The 11,894-nt window shown below is 37.8% G+C and overlaps 1 protein-coding gene across 1 annotated transcript; it reads right to left on the bottom strand.

The window, feature by feature from the left end:
* Nucleotides 1-3,786: 3,786 nt before the first annotated feature.
* On the bottom strand, nucleotides 3,787-11,099 carry LOC104283215 (probable global transcription activator SNF2L2; the record flags this gene model as incomplete). The annotated part of the gene is made up of 5 exons (XM_009881370.1): nucleotides 3,787-3,822; nucleotides 4,445-4,587; nucleotides 6,188-6,314; nucleotides 10,050-10,151; nucleotides 10,953-11,099. Coding segments are annotated over 5 exons (555 nt in total), but the record flags the coding sequence as incomplete, so codon positions are not given.
* Nucleotides 11,100-11,894: the final 795 nt, after the last annotated feature.

Raw genomic sequence — 11,894 nt, 5'->3', positions numbered from 1 at the left:
ACGCTTAGTTTTTAAATGTCTTGCTAATCGTGATGGCTTCATGCTATCATCAGCTAATATCTCAAGGCACAATATACATTTAGGGCGAGGTTCAACATTGATGATAGTGGATGCAAATCCATATTTCAAATAGTCTTCTTGATAATTTTGAATTTTCTTGGCCAGCTTCTTGTCAGATCTGATTAGATTGTCATTGTTTTTACCTCATAATGTGGCTGACAAAGATTACTCCTACTAGGAGTATCAGCCCTGCCATTTTCTTGTAGTTTGCTTGTGCTAGCATTATTAGTATTATCTTCAATCTGCGGTTTCTTTGCAGGAATCTTTTTAAGCCACATGTCCATTCTGTGAGGGCTAGTTTAATTAAAACTTGATAATATAATCTGTACATCCACTTAACTGGGCACACGTAAACTGCAATATATCGCAATATGCTGAAAGAGAACAAATGAATGAGGGTGCCACTGTGAACCCCTCTGTGTTGTGGAATGCCCACCCACTCTTCCCCCAGGATACCTTGCGTATAGCACCTGACATAACCGTCTGACATACGGACTGAGTGAGTGCGCCAGTGTCAATCCATATATTAGATATTAGTAAAGGTTAACTTCTTTCTTAAAGTTTTAGATAAATGAATGTAAGTAGAAGTTCTAATATTTTCTTCCTGCACACCAATGGATCATCATGGGCATCCCCTGGGGTGCGCGCACCCCACTTTGGAGACCTCTGGAGTAGACAGAAACCAGATTGAGAAGTGACTGTTTCAATGCCCCATGCAAAGTTATCTCAACATTGCTTAGCAGTGTTGCTTCAATGAGTGTTACATTTCCTGTTAAAACTGATAAATAAAAAGGAAAACTTGAAAGTAATTTTTAATGTTATTTTTATCCTAAATAAAGATTCTCAGTCTAAAAAAAAGTCAAATTCATTAAAGTCAAATTCTAGGCCTCCCCCCAAAATGGCAGCTGATGCTCTAGTTGTGCTAATTTATTTTTTCTTCTTGAAGCCAAAAAGGCAATACGGCATGTGGTGGGTTGACTCCGGCTCCTCATGGGTTGAGATAAAGACAGTTTAATAAGCGAAGGAAAGGGGAAGAAGAAATAAAAGAAAAAAAAAACCAAAACAAGTGATACGAAGGCAATCACACACCACCTCCCACAAGTAGACCGGTACCCAGCTCGGTATCCCAAGCAATGGCCGCCTCCCCAACCACCCCCTCCACCTCCCCTCAGTTTTTATTGCTGAGCATGACATTATATGGCATGGAATATCCTTTTGTTCAGCTTGGGCCAGCTGTCCCAGTTGTGTCTCAAGATATTCTATGGTTCTATGATTCTGTCAATTATACTCTGTGTGGCCACCTGTGTTAGTATCCCATGTATGTGTATGTGCCTTTGGAATATATGCTCAGCCCCATTACTGGCCAAACCTGCAAATGTGGACAGCAGCAGCCACATCTTAGAGTGGGTCTTAGAGTGCACCAGCTGGACTTCAGTGGCCAGGAAGGAGGAATTCACAAGTCCCGGAGTCCTCTAGGTTTGACAGCTCCCATAACATCCTTAACAGTGAGGATACATACTTCGAAACAGATGGTTCATGTAACTTAGAAATCTTCAGTTTAAGAAATGTTCTAGGTGTACAACATTTATTATTGATTGTATATTTAGAATGTGAGAATCTGGAGTTTCTACAGGAAGTAACAGCAATATTAAGTGTAGATGTTACCTACTTGTAGTCTCTTTACGTTACCACATTGTCGTGGTTTAGGCCAAACTGGCCACTGGGGATGTGGGGCATCCCAGATGGGACCGACAGATGCTCCCCCCCAGGAAAGAGAGACTTATGAGTTTAGAAGGAACTAAACTACTTTAATGAAATATTAATAATAAAATAAAAAGAAAATAATGAAATATATACAAAACCGTATCAAGCTCCCAGGATGACAATCACGACACCGGCTGGCACTGGGGAAGTCCCAGACTGGACTCAGTGACAGACGGGAGCTGAATTCTGGAGCTGGATTCAGGAATGCATGGATCAGGATCAAAGGCAGGCAGACGAACAGAACCCTCCTCAGTTGTCGCCATTGAAGGAAGAGCCCCTGACCCTTTGATCCCTCAGCTTTTATACTGAGCATGAGGCAGATGGGATGGAATACCCTCGTTGGTCAGTTTTGGGTCACCTGTCCTGTCCGCTCCTCCCTGCAGGTGCGACCCCACTGTGCTTTTCTGCTTCCGACCCTCCAACGGGGCAAATAACAAAGTTGGTTGGCCTTGGGTGTTATAGCAATAAGTGTAAGCAAGGTCCTCTCCGCATACCATGCCTGGGCATCAACTATAAACACAGGTCTTATCACTCTGAGAGCAAACAGTGTCTGCACAACATGCTATTAATTTCAGTAGTTAGAAGAGGCCCGGCTAAGAAGCAAAGTTACTATACAAAATTGGTCCTGTTTTACCTCAAACCAGGACACACTTCTTAGTGCATCTCAGTCCTGGAAAGCATGATCGGATTCTTCACAACGAAGACAATAAACTAATTTATAGATGGGATGACTGCCTACATAACTAATTGTATTCACTCCCACTAAAACATATGGACAGAAACATTTCCTAAAAAAAATAAAAAGGAACATCGATGTTTGTTTTATTGATTAATCACTTGAATTCTAGTTAGGGACTGGAATTATGCTTCCATTTCAAGGTATCTTTTAATAGCTGTCACTTGTCTTGTATCTCTCTTTGAGGATGTTCCTATGGAATTCAGACAAGCTCTCATGTTACCTGTTTAGAGCAGATGAACCTTGAATCTCTCTACAAGAGGCACGCTTGTCACTATAGTAAAAAGGATTTTTGTGGAATTCATAACACAAGGCTGTGTTTATTGAGAGAAATTATCCCTTTATTAGGAAAGCACCAATACAACATTCTTCAAAATTACTGTAATTTTATTTGCCTCAGGCTTATGACTTGCAACCAAAGACATTGTGCAAAGAAAGCAAAGATTAAGTACACTTTTGGGAAAAGGTGAGAATTCACACTGGTAACACAGAAGATCAGTTTGATGAAAGAAGCCATTCATTACACTATATAGACTGCAATATTCTACAACATTTTTCAACCCATTGTTTTTAATCAAGAGGAGAAAAGTTTAGCAAAGTTTACAGTACACCTAAATTTGCTACAATTCAAAAAAGCATTTTTCTGAAGATCAACAAGCATAAAGTGAAAAAATGTATATGGGACAAAGTGAGGTAAAGGCTAACTACTATACATTTATAAGCTATTAAACAAAGTTGCATATATGCACCACAGTGTAAAAAAACAATAGAGCAGAAAACTGCCTGATGAAAAATAAAATAACCAGTGGCTTTTTATGGCTTCTCCTGGCTATCAATGCTACAAAAGACATTGTTTTATCTTTCTGATGACACTGAAAACATCAAATGATAAAACCAGGCATGATGAAAACCATTACCAAGGAAACCCAACCCAGAGAATTATACTATTGATGCAAACTTTTTCATCAAAAGCTTTTTTGTTGCTTTGGAGATTTTTTAAAAAAAAAATCTTTGAGGCCCGTTCGGTCACAGTATGTTACTTTTTTTCCTTTTTTACACTGTGATATCATATGTTTGTCAGGCACTATCCTAGAGCTAATTTATGAGAGTTAGTTTATTATGAGAATACAACCCAATGTCTGTTTAACAAAGTGAATTCAGTGGTTGTAATATGAGAGAAAGGAAGGGGATGGAGTCAGTTCTGCCAAGGAAATAAACTTTGTGAATTACTCATCATCACTTCCACTTGCTTCTGACTGGTCCTAGAGGTAAGACACAGAAGAAAAGTCAGAAATTCTTTGCCAAGTATTCTATGGATTTTGTTAAAGAAAAAAAAGAAGAATTACAATTAAATTGACAAATTAAGATAGCCTTAAGAAAAGTAATATGTTATTTACTATTTTCCTCTCATGACATTTCATTCCAATTAAATTGCTGTGGGCCTCTTTAGAAAAGAAAAGACAGAGTCAGGAAACACTAGCTCCCTTCTGTCTACCCAGGTGTTTTAAAGATGTCTGGAAAGATCTGTCTTCATTTGTTGCATTAACAGAAACACCTATGAGAAATTAAAACCAAGTGTTTCTAGGGTGGGAATGAAAGCAAATAAACTATGAGGTTTAAAGTTTCAAAGAAAGAAAGAACATCTTAAAAAAATAAGTGCCAAAAGTGTCAGACTTTTTGTCTTCCAGCACCAAAACCAGATCCCACAAGCAAACTCTAACACAGTTTGAACCTGCTCCCCCATCCTCCCAAGATGATGACGCACATTAAAAACAATGCTTAATGTTTCTAAGCATGAAGACGTGAAAATTCTGAGTGCAAACAGGACAGGGTATAGATGAAATCACTGCAACCATTTCTAAAATTTCAGTGAACAAAACTTACGTTTTCATCTTGATCCTCATCGCTGTCATTGTCACTCATAACAGGCTTGGCTTTTACTCGGCTTTGCCTCTTCTTGCTTTTGCTTTTGTCCTGGCTTTTTTCATACTTCTTGTTCATCTTGATTTTGACTTTCACTGACTTTGCTGTAAAAAGTGGAATGTGAATGGAACATCTGCCTTTATTTATTGTATACCCTTTTCCTACTAAATAACTTAAATAGTCTGTCTTCATGTAAATTCTCCCCTTGTAGCCTGAAAAAATCCTCTTTCTGTTCTTTGTTTGGATTGTGGAATTAAGTAGAGATATTTACTTTTACTTGTGTTCTTGATAGTTGCAGCACTAATTTGCATTAAGCTATCAAGAAAATCTGAGAGTTCATCAGATGCATCCTTCTTTCACTTTTAGAATGCATGGCACTTACACATAGCATTTAGTGTTGCAACTACACTCAGGGAACCTTGTACAAGAAAATGCATGTTAAGAAATAAAGTAGTTTTTGTTACCTGCACATAGAAAAATGTCTACCTTCAGTAGGAACAGACAATTTTGTTTTTTTTTTTAACTACACAAACTCCATGTGGAGGTGACTGGCAATTTTTGAGTTGACAGCTTACTGAAGAGAACACAAGCGCCCAGTTCCAGGGTATCTGCTCATTTCTAGATGAACTGCTGAAGTTGCATGCTCTGCATAGCTGCTTGTAATACTTGCAGAGTAGCTCAAGACAAAAGTACTCTAATTTCTCTATCCAGACACACTTTCAAAGTGCAGTTCTAGGTAGTCAGAATGTATGGGGTAGAAGCACTTGGGTAGCAGAAAGCAGAATGAAGGGATCCCTCTTTTTCCACAATATCATGTTTCCAAATTTGCAGGGACTTCAAGTTCAGAGGTTATGTGAAAAGGTACCTATTGAGGAATCTTTAATTGATCAGGGGAGCTGAAAGGTAATATGTAGATCTGGCTCTTTCTATAGTCATTTTTTTGACATCAGTGTGTTGTGAACCTACTGGCAATTCTGTGGAATAGCAGAGATGCAGCAAATTAAAATTCAAATTGGAAATAAAAGACATACATTTTTACCAATGGAGATAACAAATTATATCAGAATAATTTAATAAGAGATGAGAGTATCACTTCTTAAAAGAGATGCTCCAACTTAACCTGCAGCATGCCCTAGATCTCAGATGAATTTTTGGCCCAGCCTGGGCCCATCTCACAGCATATTAGCTCGGCCTCTTAAATTATGAATGTCATCTCCTGCTTACCAAACAGTCTGAGCTCCATTTTCCCTTTGTTTCACCGAAGTAATGTTTTCTGGTTCTCAATCATATATGTTACATAATATCAGAAAGGTTGCTCGCCTATGGATTAAGGAAGTCACTAGTTCTAGGCACTTATATTTACAAGCAACATGATCAGGAAAAGAAGGGTCCACATATAGTCATGGTCAGTCAAAGATGTCAGAGCTGTTTCCATCTGAGCAGTGCTTAAAAGCACCTACTGTGTTTTGTTTCCAGCTTATATATACTTGAAGTCTTCAGTACAATTCTAAGAAATATAGCTGGAATAGAGTAGCCAAGAGACTTAAGTTGAATGGAAGCAGCCAAAACAGCAAACTTTATAAGAAACTACTTCCACCAGTGGAAAATTAAAGTCTATAACCAGTCTCAGTACACAAATGGAAAAATCAATTCCCCCCTCTTCCCTAAATGTATTTCCTTCTCAGCATTCAGCAGGGAACTTACATTCTGACTCTGACTCCTCTTCATCATCATCATCATCATTGTTGCTTTCATCCTCACTCTCTTCTTTGGCAATCTTCTGTCGTGCGCTTTTGAATACAGACTGAAGAACGATGGAATCCTCATAGATCTACAGTATGAAAACAAACCTATGTCAGAACTCCAAGCCAAGCATCATAAAAAATTCACTTTTTTCCCCTATATAAACTCACGGAACATACCATTTTTATTACAAGTAAGAATGTGTGTTTCATGAATTTTACAAAAAATGCCAATATTGAATTTTCATGCTTTAAATGAAGAATCCGGCCAACAGTGAGCCACAAAAATACAACTCTTAAAATGTATCACATTTAAAACATCCAATTAGAGAAAGAGTCCATCCTGGAATGCAATTGTTTTTCTTTCATTATTATTTTATTACCACTAGAACTATGATATATCTTAATTAGATCATAACAGCCTTGAAAAACTGTTGTTCCAAAATCCAAAGTGGGTAAAAAAGAAAATAATTTATCCCAAGCAGCTTTGGGATTCCTTTAAGACTCCTTCCTTTAAGATCCAAAAAGACTGAAAATCAATGCTTATCCAAAACTCTATTAATATTTTGAAGCCTGTAAAGTATTTTTGGTACTATCAGCTTTTGTATTAATCTCATTGGAAGAACATCTATGAATGAAAGAACTACATCTGTCTTGTAATGTATTTGCAAGATTAATTTAACAGAAATAAAATTTAAAAATAATGAGACACTAAAAACATCTTAAAATGACCTTGCACATACTGCTCTGTAAAACTTTGGAAGCAATACATTGGTTAAATTGAACACACTATATAAGATCTGTCTTTTCCCGGAAGTAACTTTTAAGCCTCCAGACCAGATGGAAATGATTTCCTCAAAAAAAAAATAGAGGAGCATGCATCATACTAATAAAACAAATATGAAGCATTTCACTTAAAATTTACTTTATTGTGTACTTAAATATCTCTGTCTGAATTAAACTTATGGGTTTGTATCTTTTAATGTAAGTAGTGGACACATAAATATTATATTTTAATGATATAACTATGTGTGTCAGAGCAAAAGTGGATCCAAACTATTACACACAATAAAAGAAAACCTAAAAAATTGAGAACTACTGCACGAATGTCCCAAGAATCAAAATCAATGGTACAGAGAATGTCTCAGAGAGAAATTTTAAAAATCATAGGTACAAGTTATTTGGACTTCATGCTTTAAAAACTAATACTCAATTAAAAATGAGGGGTTGTTTAGTACAAATGATCATTACTTGATTATTTTTGTTGTGTACAAGCAGAATAAAATCTTGTCTGTTGTACAGACATTTTTGATAGCTCAACAACATTCAGTTAAATGAAAAATTAAAATCAGCTTAATTATTCAAGAAAAAATATTAATGATTGAAAGTGTGGAAGAAAATGTTACTAATTTTTCAGAGGCAATGATTTTGCTTAGTGATATAGATGTTTATAGCTATTTTACTGCTAATGAAAGCAAATGGAAAAAATAAGAGAAGCTGATATCAAAAAACATGACTGAGAAGTTTGCAATTGTTTGGAAGCTGATCAGGGAGGTAAAAATATGCAAGGAAAAATCAATGGTCACATGAGAAATCAATACAGATAATTATTCTTGTCAGAAAAATTTGGTTGCTATTCTCTTGGTAGGATTATCAGTAATGATACTGAAATGGTAGAAATGTTCAGTAGATATTTCTGTTCTTTGGAAATAATCCGATTCATATCACAGAATGATGCAGAAATATTTTCCATTCCAACATACTAATGTCATCTACCAAATCATAGAATCATAGAATCATCTAGATTGGAAAGGACATTTAAGATCATCAAGTCCAACCATCAACCTAACACTACTAAAACCACCACTAAACCATGTCCCTAATTACCACATCTACCCATCTTTTAAATACCTCCGGGGATTGCGATTCCACCACTTCCCTGGGCAGCCTGTTCCAATGCTTAACAACCCTTTCAGTGAAGAACTTTTTCCTAATATGCATCCTAAACCTACCCTGGCATAACCTGAGGCCATGTCCTCTTGTCCTATTGCTTGTTACTAGTGAGAAGAGGTTGACACCCACCTCTCTACAACCTCCTTTCAGGTAGTTGCAGAGAGCGATAAAGTCTCCCCTGAGCCTCCTTTTCTCCAGGCTAAACAACCCCAGTTCCCTCAGACACTCCTCATAAGACTTGTTCTCCATACCCCTCACCAGCCTTGTTGCCCTTCTCTGGATACGCTCCAGCACCTCTATATCTTTCTTGTAGTGAGGGAACCGAAACTGAACACAGTATTCGAGGTGGGGCCTTACCAGTTCTGAGTACAGGGGAAGGATCACTTTCCTAGTCCTGATCACCACACTATTCCTGATACAAACCAGGATGCTGTTGGCCTTCTTGGCCACCAGGGCACACTGCTGTCTCATATTCAGCCGGCTGTCAACCAACACCCCCAGGTCCTTCTCCGCCAGGCAGCTTTCCAGCTACTCCTCCCCAAGCCTGTAGCACTGCATGGGGTTTTTATGACCCAAGTGCAGAACTTGGCACTTGGCCTTGTTGAATCTCATACCATTGGCCTCGGCGCATTGATCCAGCCTGTCCAGATCTCTCTGTAGGAGCCATCCTACCCTCAAGCAGGTTGACACTCCTGCCTAACTTAGTATCATCTGCAAACTTACTGAGGGTGTACTTGATCCCCTCGTCCAGGTCGTTGATAAAGATATTAAAGAGAACTGGCCCCAGTACCAAGCCCCGGGGAACACCACTTGTGACTGGCCACCAACTGGATTTAACTCCATTCACCACCACTCTCTGGGCCCAGACATCCAGCCAGTTTTTTACCCAGAGAACAGTACACCCATCTAAGCCATGAGCAGCCAGTTTCTCCAGGAGAATGCTGTGGGAAACAGTGTCAAAGGCTTTTCTAAAGTCCAGGTAAACAACATCCACAGCTTTTCCCTCATCCACTAAGCGGGTCATCTTGTCATAGAAGGAGTTCAGGTTAGTCAAGCAGGACCTGCCTTTCATGAACCCATGCTGACTGGGCCTGATCACCTGGTTGTCCTGCACGTGCCGCATAATGACACTCAGGATGATTTGTCCCATAACCTTCCCCAGCACCGAAGTCAGACTGACAGGCCTGTAGTTCCCCGGATCCTCCTTGCGTCCATTCTTGTGTATTTGCTAACTTCCAGTCAATTGGGACCTCCCCAGTTAGCCAGGACTGCTGATAAATGATGGAGAGTGGCTTGGTGAGCACTTCTGCCAGCTCCCTCAGTACCCTCGGGTGGATCCCATCTGGCCCCATAGACTTGTGTATGTCTAGGTGCTGAAGAAGGTCACTCACCATGTCAATAACGTCCAGAGAATATGAATTATATACACAAAGATCTAGTGTCAGACAAACTTTAAACTTTATCTTTCATTAGTAGAGCTGAAAATTTCACCACTAAACACTTAACAACTGTCCCTAAGCTGGACCATTCTCTCAATTACTTGTATTATGCAGTTTGGTGAGCTCAAACCAACAGATGGCTCTTCAGGGCACAGCCATTTAGCATAGATTCAAATAGTCTGAAAACTGTCCTAATGTATATCAGAACAAACTGATCTCAGGATTATGGAATCAAAACTAAATGTGCTGAATGTTTGAATTCTAGTTGTGACCAAAGGATTCTGGATGCTTCAAAGAATCTGGGCATTTTTATTCATTAAAAGCACTAATAAGACTAAAAATAGAAGTTTTGTATGCAGAATTGTCATAATTAAACAAGCACTGAAAACACTGAGTAGGGAAGACGTTTAAAACAAAGTGGTTCAGTCAGACCTGTGATCCCTCCAAATTGAATGTCTGAGCATTGTGACATAGCAACATGACATCTTTCTCCAGATCACTGAGGTTCCGATATTTATGATTACGAATTCTTTCCTGTTGCATTTGTTAAGAAGATGGGGAGAAGGATGGATGGCAGCAGTGGGGAGAGAAAAAAAAAATGGACAGGACAATCGATTAATATTGCTTTTCAGTACATTAAAACCTTCTCTTTAAACATTTTACCTAAGTGGAATGGCAAGTATCCGATTAAAACAAACAAACAAACAAAATTTAAAGCCTGTGTGCAAGGAATATGCTGACAAAACATATCATGGACAGAGGCAGACTAAAAATTGTGCAGTTGCTGTGTTAAATGGAAGGGCCAAAAGCAACAGAAATTGTATTGTTGTGGGTAAGAAAGGAATAAAATTCCAAGTTTCTTCTCAGTACAGAAACAAAAAGAGGTACAGCGTGAGCAAAGGTAAAAGAGAGAGGCATGAACTCCTCATGGCCTCTAAGGTGCAAGAAGTTGCCTAATCCTCACCTATCCAAATGTGGCTGTTCCAAGAAATGTGATGCTAGTTGAAAGATGATTATAACCCTCCCAACAAAAAAAAATTTTCCAACCACTGCACTTAAATAAGTTTTGCTTACAGATTCAGTATTTGGTCTTTTACAAAAAAAAACATTTGTGTCATCCTGTGTTTTGCTTTGGCTTAGGTGTTAGTAGTGAAATACTGCAAAATACATTAAGCAAAATTCATATCAAAGGGTATATTAAAATTTAAAATCTAAGCAAAAAACATAGGCAAATTTAATATCCACATAATCATAATTTTAATGATGACTCAATGTTCAGATTTCTATATAGTGAAAAGGAATAAATAAATGTCCACACCCAAAAATCGTTCTCACCTTTATTTTTTTGAAGTCCACTGGTTTCCTAATTAATTCATAATACTCTGGTAATTCTTTTCTAGATGGGAGCTGAACGAAGACTTCACTTAGCTGCCGTCCTGAACTGTTGAGAAAAATAAGCACACAAAGAATTACTACAACTTTCTCAGAAAAGAAATTGTATACAATCAAATTATTAAAAATCTAGCTTTTTTTTCTTGTAAAGGATTAGGAACAAACTTTGTTCTGAATTGATCTTATTAATTTGATATAAATAATTAATCTACAGTTTAATGCACAACTTTCATGTTCTTGTCCTGATACATCACCACCATCATATGTGTAGATCATAAAGGAAAAGGATCAGGATTTGAATCTAAATTCTCTAGTGCTTTGTCTCGGGCAGTTTTATTCTTTTCTTCATGTTCTTTTATTATTCTTAGCTATTCTCTTGTCACCTTAAATATATCTTCCTCTTGGTCTTTTTTATAGCTATTTTTATAGCTCTGGTTCATAGTGAACTATTTGTCCATACTGGGTGCTATTATACCAGATGCTGATTGAAATCAGATGAACTAGGTTTTACAATAAATGCCAGTATTAACTTTCATTAATGAATGTTAGGTTTCTGGGAAGATAATTGCAAGTGCATTGAAAATCAGAGTTTGTAACTCTTTAATCATCCGGAAAGAATTGTCAGAAGTAAAGTAATGGATTATTCACATCCTTTGGATACCCTAAGACACACTTTGCCTATGATTTGCAACTGTTTATATTCTCTGAGGTTTCCAGATTTTCCCTTGTCCATGCTTTATTAATAGCTGCTTTAATGCTTCTGAATAAAAGTTCTTTTTATCCTCTCATATGTGGCTTCCCAGGTAATAGCTGACTATGAGTTATTTGGAGAGGAAAGATCTGTTGATGGCCCTTATGGGCTCAAGCATATATATATTTATGTAT

The sequence above is a fragment of the Charadrius vociferus genome, unplaced genomic scaffold (genome assembly GCF_000708025.1).
Source record: "Charadrius vociferus isolate BGI_N301 unplaced genomic scaffold, ASM70802v2 scaffold713, whole genome shotgun sequence".
Taxonomy (NCBI): domain Eukaryota; kingdom Metazoa; phylum Chordata; class Aves; order Charadriiformes; family Charadriidae; genus Charadrius; species Charadrius vociferus.
This window is presented reverse-complemented; position numbering and strand designations above follow the sequence as displayed.